This window comes from Schistocerca cancellata, chromosome 3 (genome assembly GCF_023864275.1).
Source record: "Schistocerca cancellata isolate TAMUIC-IGC-003103 chromosome 3, iqSchCanc2.1, whole genome shotgun sequence".
Classification (NCBI taxonomy): Eukaryota; Metazoa; Arthropoda; class Insecta; order Orthoptera; family Acrididae; genus Schistocerca; species Schistocerca cancellata.
In genome coordinates, this window is record NC_064628.1 from 282,185,093 (window position 1) to 282,201,650 (window position 16,558).

At 38.0% G+C, this 16,558-nt stretch overlaps 1 protein-coding gene across 1 annotated transcript in view; it reads left to right on the forward strand.

Annotated features, from left to right (window-relative positions):
- LOC126174948 (UDP-glucosyltransferase 2-like) overlaps positions 1-16,558 on the forward strand; it is a 190,255-nt gene that overhangs the window by 82,432 nt on the left and 91,265 nt on the right. The window contains exon 2 of the mRNA XM_049921406.1: positions 4,363-4,545. Coding sequence (XP_049777363.1) covers positions 4,372-4,545 — 174 coding nt within the window. The 5' untranslated portion in view covers positions 4,363-4,371. The remainder of the gene's footprint in view (positions 1-4,362; positions 4,546-16,558) is intronic.

Here is a 16,558-nt window from a genome sequence, read left to right on the forward strand (position 1 = left end):
GACTATTAAATTTTCGTCTCCCTTCACTCTCTGAATAATTTCTTTTATATCATCATACATTTCTTAAATTTCTTCGTCATCTGCAGAGCTAGTTGGCATATAAACTTGTACTACTGTAGTAGGCGTGGGCTTCGTGTCTATCTTGGCCACAATAATGCGTTCACTATGCTGTTTGTAGTAGCTTACCAGCATTCCTATTTTCCTATTCATTATTAAACCTACTCCTGCATTACCCCTATTTGACTTTGTGTTTATAACCCTGTAGTCACCTTACCAGAAGTCTTGTTCCTCCTGCCACCGAACTTCACTAATTCCCACTATATCTAACTTTAACCTATCCATTTCCCTTTTTAAATTTTCTAACCTACCTGCCCGATTAAGGGATCTGACATTCCACGCTCCGATCCGTAGGACGCCAGTTTTCTTTCTTCTGATAATGACATCCTCTTGAGTAGTCCCCGCCCGGAGATCCGAATGGGGGACTATTTTACCTCCGGAATATTTTACCCAAGAGGACGCCATCATCATTTAATCATACAGTGAAGCTGCATGCCCTCGGGAAAAATTACGACCATGTTTCCCCTTGCTTTCAGCCGTTCGCAGTACCAGCTTAGCAATGCCGTTTTGGTTATTGTTACAAGGCCAGATCAGTCAATCATCCAGACTGTTGCCCTTGCAACTACTGAAAAGGCTGCTGCCCCTCTTCAGGAACCACACGTTTGTCTGGCCTCTCAACAGATACCCCTCCGTTGTGGTTGTACCTACGGAACGGCCATCTGTATCGCTGAGGCACGCAAGCCTCCCCACCAACGGCAAGGTCCATGGTTCATGGGGGGGCAAGACCGAATATGATCAATCAAAGTGAATTCTACTGCTGATTACATAGTTCTATTGGCGCAAATTAATAAAATTTACTAGTAGAGAGGACACATGGGTTTATTCTTCGATTGGTTATGGCAGTACTCAGTATCGTAAATGTAATATTTTGGCACGTTTTGCATTTGTATGTTTTGGTGACATGTGCATGACGTTTTATTGTTGTTAGTGGTGCCAGAGCTTTTGTAGGTTTGTTTCATGTGCATTGTATTTTATGTTATTTCTCGTTTAAAGAACATTATTGTGCTGTACAGTATTGAACAGCGAACGCACCTCATTTGTTTCTATTCATGTCATCCTGAGTGGCACAGTTTGTAGTGCAATTCACTGCTCGACACAACCCCGTCCCACTGATCACGCGAGTAGGCACCACTGTTGATCGACTGGACTCACATTCGGAGGACATTGGTTCTAATCTCCGCCAATCCAGCCAACTTTCGCCGTTTCCCTAAAGCACAATAAGCGGATGCCGCGAAGGTTCCTTTGAAATGCACACGGCTAACTTCCATTTTCATGTTTCTCCAATACGAGCTTGTACTCCATCCTTAATGATCTCGTCGTTGATGGGATGTGGAACCATAATAATCCTCTTCTTATACTTTTTCGCAGACCAAGAAACTGATACCTTCGCCCACTATGGTAATTGTTTTATTGAATTAAACTATATGGTTCCAGAGATCTTTTCAAGTTTGAAACATCTGCGATGGATATATGCATAGTGAAGCGACGAATGATAATTTCTATCAACGGTGGGATTCGAAACCAGATCTCCTGCTCACTAGGCAGATGCACCTAACCATAAATCTCCTATCAATCTGGAACGCCGAGAAACAGAACTGCCTGCTTCCGGTAGTGCATTGATAATGCATCTGTCTTGCAACACGTTTACAAACCGAAACACAGCGTCGGTAACTTCTCACTTGGCATCGTCTGTGGCAGGCACCTATCTATATATTACAGCGCTAGTCGAAGGGTGTACATCCTAAATTATTCAAATTATGCACCTGAAAGATATGACACAACAAACAATAACTAGTTACTACGTCATAAACAGATGTGCTAATTACTACAAACAACATACAGTACTCCTCATAGGTTACTTACGGAAGAACACTGTATTCATTCACAAAACGTATTTCATTCGGCGCATTAACGATAGAAAAATCACTACATGTATCCACGAGGTTCGCGGCAGCCTAATGACGGAAAACAACTCTTTCCGATTGACTTCTATAAGGCTCGTGGTGGACACCTTCACTCTTCCAGGTTCACAACTATGATATGACGAAGAGGCAACCGGGACAACATAACTCTCCCCGCGTGGACTCTGTCCCGTGCCTCGCTGTAAACAAGCGTCGCGCGTTTGGCTGTCTGTGATCCCTCGTGAGGAATTCGCAGCACTCTTACTCGGAGTTGTTTTCATGTGACAATGGTTAAAAGTTAAATACTTTAATTACTCACAGTGTTTGGGAAATTAGTTTGCCTACCTTATTATTATCATTCCTTATTGATTTACTTACCTTATTAACCCTCCTATCCCTATCAATTGACATTCGGAAAAAAACAAGCGAAAAGAATAACATCAGCTAGGTTTCTTCGAGATTCGAACCCGGGTTTTCCGATTCCGAGCCAGTTACCTTGGCCGTTGCTCTATCGATGATGGCGACGAGATGTGTATACCATGTGGGTACAAAAGCGGCAGTTGTAAAAGTTTCTTACCTCGATTTCTGGAAAAGTTTGCGTTTGCGGACCCCATACCTGATGATGAAAAATGCTCTATTTACAATTATCTATCGGTCCCTCCAATTTTGAGTCGATTGCTCCTCATAACCTTTAGGGGTGATTTTCTCAAAATTGCGGGAGTGTTAACCCAAAATATCTTAGAGTCCTTCGTTTTAGGTTGTACACAAGTGACGTGCCAAATTTGAGCCGAAACGGTTGGCCGTGTCTGAGGCTTTGCCCTTGTCAGTGTGTTCGGTAAGAGGGTTAGCTGCCCTCCGTAACAAAAAACGGAGGGAACGGATCAACGATGGACTTGAACAGGTGTCATGGAACGGTCGACCCCGTTTTTTTTTTTTTTGTTCCCCATAACATTAAGACCCGTCCATCCGTTCACTGAAATGTTTGTTCTCTTTCTGTAGTCCTACTAGCTGTCCTATTATATATCTGATATATAATATCAGTCATATGGTAAGAATGCGTTACCGTCACAAGTAAATGTGATGAATAGTGAGAGCAAGCGAGATATCGCATAGACGTCTCACAGAAATGAAAACGACAAATAAACATTTGTGAACTACGTTAACAACAATGAAATTTAAAGTCAAGACTTCCAGAACGGAACACAACTTTAAAAAAATTAAAAACGTATGTTTTGACAGAGTACAGAAAAGTTTTGAAATTGTTGCGTTCATTTGTTACTGCTTATGTGACGAACTATTATGTTTTCATCATTTCCTTGGGAGTGATCACATTCGCATTCATACGAACGCCTATATCGGGCAAGGAGGCATGTCTCACTCACTTACCAGTCGTAAAAATTAGGTGTGTGCAGGATTCGCTTGACTTCTCGCTTCGTTATCAAACGTTTACGGTTCCCATTCGAAAGCCATTTCCTTTCGACTGCTAATCGAGTAGTTGTGCAGAATCAACAGCATTATAGGTCCCTATCTTACACATCGCTGTTGCAAACGGACGTCACACAAACTTGAATAAAGTAAAAAAAAAAAAAAAAAAACAAGTGATCCGAGGGAGCTTTGAACAAAACTCACCGATTGATAGTCCTGCACCGTAACCACTTAACCACGACGCCATTTCTATGCCTGGCTGCTCTATATTGCACTTCTTGTTCTTGGACCGTTTACTGTTTCTATTTTGCTTCTCTTTTCACAGTTCAGTACACCTTCTTCCTGTTTCCATACTTGGCCTGTGTTCTGTTTTTGACGGACTGTCCTATGGCTCCCCTTACGTGCGATAGGGAGTTTCCCTTGTCAGTTGTGACTACCTCGTGCAGATGACTTTTATGTGTGTGTATAGCGTGTTGTCGTGTCTGTGTTGGTTACGATGACGAGAAAAGGCGGAGAGTGAAAAACCGGTGCTGACAAAAAACCGGTTATTCTCCGAAAGCACCAAAAATGCCTCTGAATTTAATGCCTCATTTGATGAGCTGAGCATCATCAACAGTGTCACATGATCGGATTTCAGGACTCACTCAACATAACTTTGGAATTTAATACGTGACGTTGATGTTGACTGTTGTGATCTGAAACCACACATCTTTCCTTCCCTTGTCGACCAAATACTAGTGCCGAAAACTTTTCACCACCAAGTTTCGAACAGACTACCATCAATATTAGCACCGCCACACAAGTCAGCGTTAGCAACCTCTAGTACGGGGGCAGGAATTTCGACAGCAGCTTCTTGTATAATTATGTTTTGGACAGTGATTTATTCTTGATATTGACTCTCCATTCGTTTCTTACCCAGTGCTACACCATGAAGTCAAGCCTGCTGCTCGTGCCGCTGGCGCTCCATGCGTGCTCGTGCGCGAGGATCCTCGGCATCAATCCGACGGCGTCCATCAGCCACCAGCTCCCCTTCCTCATCATCATGCGAACTCTTGCGGAGAGGGGACACCATGTCACCATCATTACCACCAACCCCATGAAGGTAAGAACGCTTGACATTCGTGAGGAATCAGTTTATCACCTCTTCACAAACACATAGTTGTTATTTAATTAAGAGTAAGAACTGATTGGATGCCGACCTCTCAAAGGCAGATGTTTTTCCAAACCATCTTAAGGGGCTCCGGAACGCCCTATACTTGCAATGTTAAAATAACGCTTATAAATTACATCTTTCCTCACAAAGTATTTGAGGTAGGAAGTTGAACGTTTTACAGATTATTTATTGGAATATGGGCTACAACTTAACACAGGGATTTTACAAAATTTTAGTTCAGTTATTAAAGATGATTTTTTTTCAATTGTAATGAAACACTTTTTGGAATTTTTTATTTATATATTCAAAAATATACAGTTTTTTGGAAAAAGGCTGTGTTAAATTATGCAGAAGGTACTGTGTAACTTTTACTGAAAGTTTGAAACAAATATGTTTGGAAGATCCTTAGAAAACATGTAATTAGTATGAGAAAATAAAAGTTTTGGGAATCGAGCGACAAAGATTGGATTAACTTTTTAGTGCATTCCAGGTCCATAGGATGGATTATCTTCCTCCTCTGCAAACTCCTCCTCCAGCTTCCTCTTGTTCCTCCTCCTGTTTACTCTTGCTTGTATTTCTAGACTCTTTACAGCCCTGTCTGCAGCCCGAAGGTGTTCCTTGTCTAAAGCAAGCATCGCTCGTACCATGTTAGAACCTATCTTCATTCCCATATTTCTAAATACCTTGCACCTTACAATGTTGCCATCATTGAAAGTCGCAACAGCATCATACACACCAAAGTGAAGTGTTTCTATTCCAACAAATACAGTCTTGGGGATTCTCGACCATATAACACTATTTACACTTTCATTGGGGTTTTGAGTTTTTCCGTGAATACACTTTTTCAACAGTTCAGGTGCTGCTAAGTCTCTGAAAATAGGTTAGCCACAACACATACTTTATCTCACATCACTAAAATGTACCTGATGAACACGGACGTTAATAATAACACCATTTGACAGCAATTTAACAGCGCCACAGTGGATCACGCCCAAGTAGAACACATTTCAAAAATATTTAAAAATAGTTGTAGTCTTCGGAATTGAATAAATTATATATCTATTAAAAGGTAATAGTCTGCAGATTCAGAAAACGTAAAAAAGTAAAAATTGAACTTTTCATGATTTGAGCCTTTCCGGAGCCCCTTAAGTGCTTTAGGTGACTTTAACTGATACACCACTTTCACTAATACTTCACACACTTCTTAAGGTCATACCCATACAGTGGAATTTAGACAGTTGTTCTACAAATCAATCCTGTTGCAAAATACTCTTATTTTTAGTTGTTTCACCATCCGGAAATATGTAAGACCAGTCGGAGAACAAATGAAACATGGCAGTATGAAATAAGTCAGCGAGGAAACGACGAAAGAGCTAGACAGTGGGCAAAGCTCTGAGTATTTTATGAGTCAAAGCCCTTGTATCAACGTTTGCAACACCAAACCACAAGACTGCTGACCTCTACACTTTGGCAATATTTTTAGCATGTTAAACAATACCACCTTTCTGACACGATACTCTTAATAAGATTCTCCATAATTTAATGGGTCAGACACTTGTAACCTCCCCAGAAAAAATTTTAAAAGGAAAAGACAATATTAAATAAAAATTGGGAGCCAAGTGTAACCTCCGCAATGAAATGTACTGACAAAGGCAACAAAAATGTGAAATTCGCAATCTGACTCTGGTGTAAGCTCCCACAAAAATAATGAAAAACAATTCAGTGCTAATGAAATCTCAGTGATAATGATAATTAAATTAAACCGAAATATCGGTCTTTGGCCCTGTGCAAATCAGAATTAAATTCTTACCTCATTGTAACTGCTAGTCAAATTTCTGCTCTTATTCTTACGCACAGCTTGGAGGAACTGCATTGCAAATAATAATATTCGTTTTTTTTGTAATTTAACTGAAACTTGTCTTTAAGGGAAGTGGAATGAAATCGTTAATTCAATTAAATCGTTAATTCAATTAAATAAATTTTTTTTGTAAAATTGCTTTTGAAATCAAAATTATTATTGGGGCACTTGTTGGAAATTAATTACAATAAATAAACTTTACATTATCTGATGATTACCTTAATTAACAATATACCTCATTCAGCCTCTTGACCAGTATTGCCGACAGACTACATCACACAACCGCACTGGGCTGCTACTACTGACCGACCGCTCTGCATGACGACTACTAGCGTACTGCACGACGACTACTACTGTACTGCTCTACATGACGACTACAACTGAACTGCTTGCAACACTCGCGCGGTCAAGCGCAGACTAACTACGATTATAGGCTCTCTGGTCAAAGATTTTAACGTGCCTCACCATCGCTGCTATGTTACATACGTGTTTCATAACCCTCCACTGGGGGGGGGGGGGGGGGGCAAAAATTTGGCAGCGATGGTGAGTCATTTGGACTTGCCATCGCAAGAAATTTTGACAATTTACAGAATATTCAAATTTAGTACATAAATTAAATGTTGTGCACATGCACCGAGTACAAAATATATCAGACAAAGACAGGATGTGAATACAAAACATAGTAGTAAATCAGAAAACTGTATATACAAATTATTTGACAGATAGCAAAGTGCACACGCACTGAAAAAATTCTTTAGCATTTTCAGTACAAATAAACAGAATGGCAGAAAATCGTGTTGATAAGTGACATGAGTGTACTCGCACTGGAGTTGAGAACATATTAGCAATTTACGAAATGTATATACAATTAGTAACAAATGACATAAGTGCATACGTACTGAAGTATTGAATATACAGAATGAGTACAAATCCTATTGAAAATGCACAGGCACTGAAGTTCAGTAGAAAACATTTTAACACACAACATAAGTGCACATGCACTGTAGTTCAGAACATATCATTAAAATAAAATAATAAATAAAAAATGTATATACAATATAAAAGACAAGAGTGCATATACTGTACTTGAGAACAAATCGAAAAAATGTCTTAGGCATTTTTGCAATAAATAAACATAATGGCAAAAATCATATCAACAAGTGACATAAGTGTACTCGCACTGGAGTTCAGTGAATAAAAAAAAATGTATAACCCATGAACATAAATAATGTTAGCAAAAAAATGATTTTCACTATGTGACAAGAATTAGTATAGGAAAGGGAAGGATTGCATCATGGTTGTAGCACTTTAGATTGCACACAGCTGTTCTGAAAATCCATATCTTTCCACAGAAGTACAACACCAAGTGACACAATTTGAAGTTTCTTTCCCATCAGAATTTACCAGTGTAGCCAAGACACTGAACTCTCGTAGTAACATTTCATGTTCTCATTTTTGCAGTACATTAGGTACACCAAACAGTGGGACCATAATAACGTCTTCATCGCCCACGGTGGTGGACAGCATGTCGTGTCAACACCACGCTCTTACAAGGCACACCAACGTAGAATTAGTGCAAAACCAAAGATAGTGCTCCATGATCACTAGGATAGACAGGACAAATGGACATTGCAGTAATTCAGGGTAGTTAGCTCATGAGGTGAAGGACATTAAGTCACATAATATTGACAATTACAGTCTTCATTAGTAGTGTGCGGCATTCAGAGCCCAGTGATTGAACATTTCTGTACCAAGTATGTAGTATTAAAGAAAAATGTTCATTAATTGTTTTACATAGAAACAGTAACCTTCTTTTCCTAGTTACAAAGCATTATTAAATAATCGCATTCTTTTCCAGTTACAAAGTATGGCATCGTTAATTAATTATTTGTCATTTCAATAGTAAGAATCATATTCTTTTCCAGTTACAAAGTATCAACATTGAAAACAAGAGCTAATTAATGGCATAATTAATAACATAATTCATTGAGTGACATTAATTATTGGCACTCAGTGGCCATCAAGTATTGAATAGAATAAAACATTGTTCATCATTCAGTATTACTCAGATCATTACGAAGTCATTATTAAAAAGCAGCTAATTACAGTCATAGCATTAATAGTCATGGGCATTATAAGTAGTCTCATTACAATAAACAGTGGCAGTTATTAGCCAGTTATAAAGCATTATTTTATATATATATTTTTTTGTATCATTACGAAGTCATTACTGAAGTGACATACTATTCAGAGTTGATCAGTATTATTCAGAACTTTCTCAAACTGGTATCACTATTTGGGACAGGTAATACATTTGGGATCGATAATTAATTGCTGAGGCATAACACTATTTGTTTTTGACCTATTGCTGCAAATGGGGATAGGTAACGTCATTCGTCATGAGTCAGCTGTAGCAAGGTTATGTAACAAGGCAGTATATGTGATCACATTTATAAATGATAAACACAAATGGGTTAAAAAAATAAAAATGCAAGTACTAGAACAGGTATAATAAGTAACAGGTTTAGTAAGTATCATGAAAAACTTCTCCTGAAAAAAATACAAAATGGATTATTGACTTGAAAGAAGAAACGCACACTATGCTGAAAAGTAGTGAACTTCGAATTAACAAGTAGTGAAATGTGTATAAATATGTGTTCCATAGCTGTCCTTTCCAAAACTTTCCGTCATCCTACTATGCAATATAAGACCTGCTGTCAAAACAAACTGCAACAAATACTTAAATAACTACGTAGCATAAATACATAACTTCAACATTATCCTCATCTGTAAAGAAAAAACTTCATTATCAATCACTTCATTATCCATATTATCATAACTTCATTATTATCATCACCTGTAAAGAAAAACTTCATTATTCATAATAGCATATTCTTCATCATTATTCATCAGTATTCATTATCATCTGCAAAAATATCACTTCATTACTCATTATACAACTATTCCTTATCTCTAGCATATTTCATCACTAAAACTAAGATGTGTAGTTCTGTCTGACAGCCTGCATCAATCACCTTGTATTCTGAAAGAAAAAATTAGTTAAGACTGCTATTCTACGATGAGTATAGTATATTCTTGTTAATGCTTGTTAATCCTGATCCATTTACTCTTCCTCATAAAGTTATTGCATCTTCTATCGTTTATTCCGTAGTTGAAATACCCATTTCCGTTTAATTTATTTCGCTTACACGTTATTTCTTTCTGAAAATGATGAACAGAGATTAACGTCTTGCATTGAAATCATATACCCACTAAATAATGACTGGTTTATGGTGACACAATTAACCATACAGCATAACATTACAGACAACGTAATATGTCAAAGATATTGACAGTGTTCAAAGCCAAAATGTACAGAGAATATCACAATGCAGCAGCAAAAAATGTAAAAGTCACGATGTTGAGATGTCATAAGGCCAAAAAAAAAAAAATGTCAAAGTCGACTGGTGTGTGTTATATCTTAACTATTTCACAGTGCATATAGACAAAACTGGAATACAATCGTACATAAAAAAGTGGAAAATGTGCATGGTCTGATGTGTAACGACAAGAAAAGCGACCTGCTAACCTTACCTTGCCGGGCACTTGCCAAGAAAAAATACGATAATCATCAGTAATTAGTCAGGTGAATATAATTGCATTAGTAAATGGCATCATAGCATGTTACATCATAAAGTGATTTCATTCAATAAACGGTTTAATGTTTGAGACATGGTGATTGCCTTTCGATTTTCTGGTTCTCAAAGTTTCGACGTGTACAACATTGGGGTGAGGGATGCTGCGAATCCGATATGGACCTGCTGGATAAATAGTGTGTACGTACTAATATTTTCTGTCCAACGTGAAAGTCTCGGCGTGTACAAACCTGTTTTTGCTGTCTTCTCCGGCGCTCTGCGGCACGTTTGATGTTGTTCAGCGCAATGTCAATTATTTCATGGTGTCGTAAGCGACGAGATGTAGGAAAATTTACAAATTCTTTAATTTTGTTTGGTGGTTCAACGTTTTTCAGTATAACAGACGGAGATAGCATAGTGGATTCATTTGGAATGGAATTAATTACATCTTGGAATGAGAGTATGTGTGTATCCCAATCAATATGTCTTTTGTGGCAGTATATTCGGCACAGCTTACCAATTTCTTTCATTAACCGTTCACAGGGGTTCGAAGAAGCGTGGTACTTGGATATATAGATCGGAGAAATGTTTCTGGCTCGTAACATGCGTGTCCATACGCTACTACGAAATTGAGATCCATTGTCAGAAATTACTTTCATCACATGTCCTACATGAAATAGAAAATGTTTTACAAATGCTTTCGAAACAGTTTTAGCAGTAGCTTTGCGTAACGGAGTGAAAGTAACAAAGTTTGAAGTGAGCTCAACAGCGACAAAGATGTAGCAAAAACCTCTGTTAGTTCTCGGAATCGGACCAAAAATATCTACTGCGGCCATGTGTCTTAATTTAACAGGTACAATGGGATATAAAGGAGGAATGTGTGAAGTGGTGTCTGATTTAGCTTTCTGGCAAATTTTACAAGACGCTAAAACTCGTCGTATACGTTTCTCCATGTTGTTAAAATAACAGTTCTGTTTCAGTATAAGAAAACATTTTGGTGCTCCGTAATGTGCGTAACTTAAATGAGTGTACCAGATTAATTTGTTAACAAGTTCGTCAGGGATGCATAATAACCAATTGTTGTTGTCAGGATGAGAGCGGCGAAACAGAATGTCATTGCGTACAGTGTAATGGTGTCTAATCGTAACATTATTCTTATCTTGCCAAAGGTGTTTAATTTCTTTCCACACATTGTCTTTATTTTGTTCTTGTGCTATGTCCTGTAATGACGATGAAATAAAATTTTCAAATGCTACTTGCTGAATGTACATGACACTGAAATTTGTTTTGCAGAAGTTGGTTGCTACGTCTTGCTGATTGTTGCCGAGAGAACGCGATAGTGCGTCTGCTATAACATTTTGTGTGCCGGTAATGTGAACTATTGTAAAATTAAATTCCTGTAAATAAAGTTTCCATCTGCTTAATCTGTCGTGAGTGAATTTGGCCGAAAGTAAAAATTGTATCGCTCTGTGGTCTGTGTACACGGTGGTATGTCTGCCATAAAGAAAGTGCCGAAATCTCGTAAAAGCCCATACAACACATAATGTTTCCAATTCTGTAACGGAGTAATTTCGTTCAGCAGGTGACAAAATGCGGCTTGCAAATGCGATGTTTTTAATTACTGTAGAACCATCTTCTTCAATTTCCTGAAAAATATGTACGCCTAAAGCTGTGTTGGAACTGTCGGTGGCAATGGAAAAAATTCTGGTAAGATCTGGGTGCGATAAAAGTGGAGCATTCAACAAAGCATGTTTCAGGTTCACAAATTCAGAATGTGCTTGCTTATCCCAAGACCAAATACTGTTTTTACCTGTCAATTGACATAATCTAGGTGTGTCTAAAGCGGAGTGATGAATAAATTTTCGAAAAAAGTTGATTAAACCCAAAAAACTGCGTAGTTGCTTTTTTGTCGTAGGAACAGTAATGTCACGTAGAGCTTGAAGTTTTTCCGGATCAGGTGCAATGCCTTCTGCTGAGATTACGTGTCCAAGAAATTTTATAGAAGTTTTGCCAAAGTGCGATTTACTAAGGTTAACTGTAAGTCCTTGTGCATGAAAAGTTTGTAACAGTTGTTCAAGAATCATATTGTGTTCCGACCAGTTAGCTTCTGCGATAAGAATATCGTCTACGTACGTCGTAATTCTGTCCTTAAGTTCTGTCGGAAGTATTGTGTTCAAACCGCGAATAAAAGCTGCAGAAGAAATAGTTAAGCCGAATGGTAATTTGCAAAATTGATAACAGTCGCCGAAACAGAGAAAAGCTGTATATTTTCTGCAATTTGGATGAAGTTGAATTTGCCAAAATCCCGATTTCAAATCTAATGTAGAATAAATAGCTGTACCATGAAATTTCTGTAAAAGTTCCTCTAGTGTCTGTGGTCGATCTGTTTCATTAATAATAATCTCATTAATGTGATGTGAATCAAGTACGAGGCGAAGTGAGCCATCTTTTTTCTTAACAATATGTAGCGGGTTTATGTACGGACTAACTGCTGGTTCTATAATTCCTTGATCAAGCATATCCTGCAATTCTTTTTTAACTTGTTCTCTATGAATATACGGAATAGGATAATGCTTGGCTTTAAATGTGTCGTGCTGTTTCACTTGAAATTCATACATAAAGCCGGACATGGTACCAGGAATATTGTCAAAAACTGGAGCTTGCTGTAAAAGAATTTTGTGTAAGTGCGTTCGTTCGTCGTCTGTAGTTGCACTGCTTTGTCTAACTTTATCGGAAATCATTTGCATTACGTCGTAGTCAACTTCGTCTGGAGTATTATAGTTGTGTACGTACGTATCCGTGAACAATGTGGGATTACAGTCTATGCTACGTGACACGGAAATGACCTCTGTGCGGTTAATTGTTTGTTCTTCCGCAGATAAAGAGTGCTGAAATTCTAAAGCCAATTGTACATTTTCATCCTTTAACATTAAATAAGAATTCTGAAAATCGATAACTGCGTCGTGTTGTACCAGAAAATTCGTACCTAAAATTACGTCTGTTGTCAATAAAGGAACAATCCAAAAATTAGAGTGGAAAGTATGACCTCCAATACAAAATGATAAATGCGTCTGTAATTTAACGTCTACTCCTTTACTCGATACTGCTCCTTTCACTTTTGTTTTGCCTAAAGGTAATGTCGGATAGGTATTCTCTTTGTTGCACTCATTAAAAGTCTCCTCATTTATTACTGATATAGGTGATCCAGAATCAATTACTGCTGAGACTTTTGATGAACCAATTTTAATTTCAATGACAGGGTGTGAAATAGTTTTCTGAACAAATGGTATTTCCTGCAAGAGTGTGTCTCTGATATCGTCAAAAGTAATTACATTTTCGTGAACAACATTTTGCTTGTTTGAAGTAGTGCTTGTATTATTGGAAGATGCGATCTGTACAGTATCTAGTCAGATTCTATCTGACGTGTTATTATTATTAGGAGGATTCTGTGGCATTTCTATTATTTGAACCGTTCTATTACTTCTTCCAGACGTGTTACGCTCTGGATGATACCTACTGTCGGGTTCGTTCATGAGAATAGGTTCTTGTGTAAAATTTTGCTGTTGGTATGTCCGAATGTTGTTAGATGTACGCTGAAAATTGTTCTCATTATTTTTACGCCTGTCGTTGTCGTAATAGTCATTCCTATACGGTGCATTGCGATAGGAATTGTAATACTGTCTTCTCTGTACATAGTTATTTCCTTGCTGTCGTGCGTTACTATTTGTTGTATCAGGGACTATACGTGCTCGCGGCGGAACATTAAAGCCTGGTTGACCTTGTGCATTACATTGTTGGTTACGTATGCTAACCGGTTGACTTTCATGCTGTTGCGGTGGAAAACTTCTATTGTTACCAAAATGTGCTTCCTGTTGCTGAAAATTTTGACGATATTGATAATCTGAATTTTGTCTGTGATTTAAGTTCTGGTAGTTATCGTTTCTAAAGCGTCTGTTATCCCTTCTATTGAAATTACGTGTCTGATCATAATTCCTGTACTTTTGTTGACCTTGGTTATTATATGAAAAATTTTTGTTTACAAAAGAATAATCAGATTGTTGTACTTCCAAGAGCTGTAAAAGATCTCTGAATGCTGAAATGTTTTCTTTTTGCTGACCAGTTAAAAGTGACACTCGTAATGACCGTGGTAATTTAGAGATGCATAATTGTATAAGTGCGGATTCACTGTACGGTTCACTTAGGTACTGGTTTTGTTGTACCATGTGCTCAAAAAATTGCGTGACGCTGGGAAAATTTGTGTTTTCATAATTTGGTAAGCTAATTAACTGATCTTTAATTCCGCGCTGTGTCGTCTTCGACCAGTACGCTGACAGAAAAGCATTCTGGAATTCTTCTACCGAGTAACATTGTCTCGCGATCGGTCTCATACGAGTTTCCGGCTCGCCTTCCAAAAAACTACAAATAAATTCAAGTTTGTGCGTTACAGGCCAAGTCGGTGGAAGAGCAAAGCTAAATTGTTGAATCCAATCTAGTGGGTGAATCTGCGTTCTATCGTTTTTAAAAACTTTAAACTTTCTCACTGACAGAAAATGTTTGCAATCGAAATTATCATCTCTGTGTGATGGAACAGGTTCAGGATCGTAAGAGTATCTATTGAACTGTGGTTGTTCGGAATCTAAGTCCCGTACTCTCTGTAGATTACTCAAATTATACGCACTGCGTGAGTCTGGCAAATGTTCGAAAAGTGGCGCCTGCTGTGATGTGTTATTAACTGAAATATTTTTAATCTCTGTTACTTCTTGCTGTAAACTCGACAGTTTTCTACGCAACGTGTTGTTAGACGAGTCAGTCTCATTAATTGTCTGCTGTAAATTTTGAAATTCAGGTGTTTGGTTAAATGAAATTGGTGCAGTATCGTCTGATTTATTATCATTACTACTTTCAATAGCATCAATACGACTGGCTAATTCATCATATTTTTCAGTCAGTATTTTTGCCTGATCATCTGTTTTAGAATCGGACGCATTAATCTGTTTCTGCAACTTACGCGTAGTTTCGCTCAGTTTTCTAACATCAGCTTTGATGACATCGCAATCCTGCGTTAGTTCTAATTGTTCGAATCTGTCTGTCACTGTTTGAATATCTACTGTGTGTGTATCTGTTTTTGATTTAAGATTGGAAATTTCGTCACGTAATTCTGTGTTCGACTGTTTGATGGAATTAATTTCGTCGGACACTGAGGCAATATTGTTGTCTACGTATGTCTTCGCTTTCGCGAACATTTTACGTTTGTCTTCTTGTCTCTGAGCCGTGATTGTTTCCATGACTTGTCGTTTTACTTTGTTTTGATCTTGAATAAATTTGCGGAAACGCGTATCACTGTTTAGTATGTGCTGATTAAAGCGTTCGTTAATCTGAGTGTTCTGCTGTTCGAATTTCGCGTCTATCTTTGCGTCCACTGTGCGCGAAAGTTCTGCTGTCATTGCTTTAAACTCGTCGCGTAATTGTGTAGCTTTTTCAGAGCATTGTTTAGCGACTCCGCTAATTTCGTCTCTGAGTGTTTCTGTTGCGGCTGTTTGCATTTCCCTTAATTCTTGCGCAACAGACTTAATTTCTTCGCTATTTTTCTTTGAGCTAGCCTCAATTTCCTCGCGCAACTGTTCCTTAGTGTCATGACACTGCGCGGCAACGGCTCTAATTTGTTCACTAAGCTGTCTGGAATTGTTGTCTAATTTTTCATTAAACTGTTCACTAAGTTGTTTGAGATTTTCATCAATTTTATTAAATTTTTTGTCCTGTTCACTAAATTGTTGTTGTAGCAATCTTGCCATAATTTGTTCAAAGCCAAAGTTAGCGTTTATACTCTCTGTGCTGTTTACTGGTGGATCTGGAACTTTCTCGCTTACTGTAACCATTTGGTTATTCTGAGATTTAGAAAAAGGTTTGTCAGTCAGATGTACACTGTCAGACATTATTTCGGAATTAAATGGATCCGTCGTACTCTCACTACACTGACCATTTTCATTCGAAAAATTTGTTTGTATGTTACTTGAATTTTCCAAACCGGTTGTATTAAGCTGGGTAGCGCTCATTACTATAGCCCGCTCCGCGTCATCAATTGTCGTCAAGTTAACAGACGAGACAATTGAGTTCGTTTGTTCATCATTAAGGTAAAAGTCCTCACTAGTGGTTGGAACGCATTGATTGTCAGTGAACGCAGGATTGTCATCATTACACTGCGTGTAATAATTACTATCGGTCACGCTGTTTAAGTCGGTAATTTCATTCAAAATACTTCGCGATACACTATTCACAGTCTTTCGCGGCATTTTTACAGTAGTCACAATTATTCACAAAACAATAAGCACAAATGCAAAAGCAACACACAAATACAACAGAGCAACGAATTGCCGTTGACCTGTAGAAAGAAAGTCACAAGTTAATAAAAGCGTTGCGCCAAATCCTAATTATATCTAAGCAAATAAGAGCAGATGTCTGACTGTTGTTC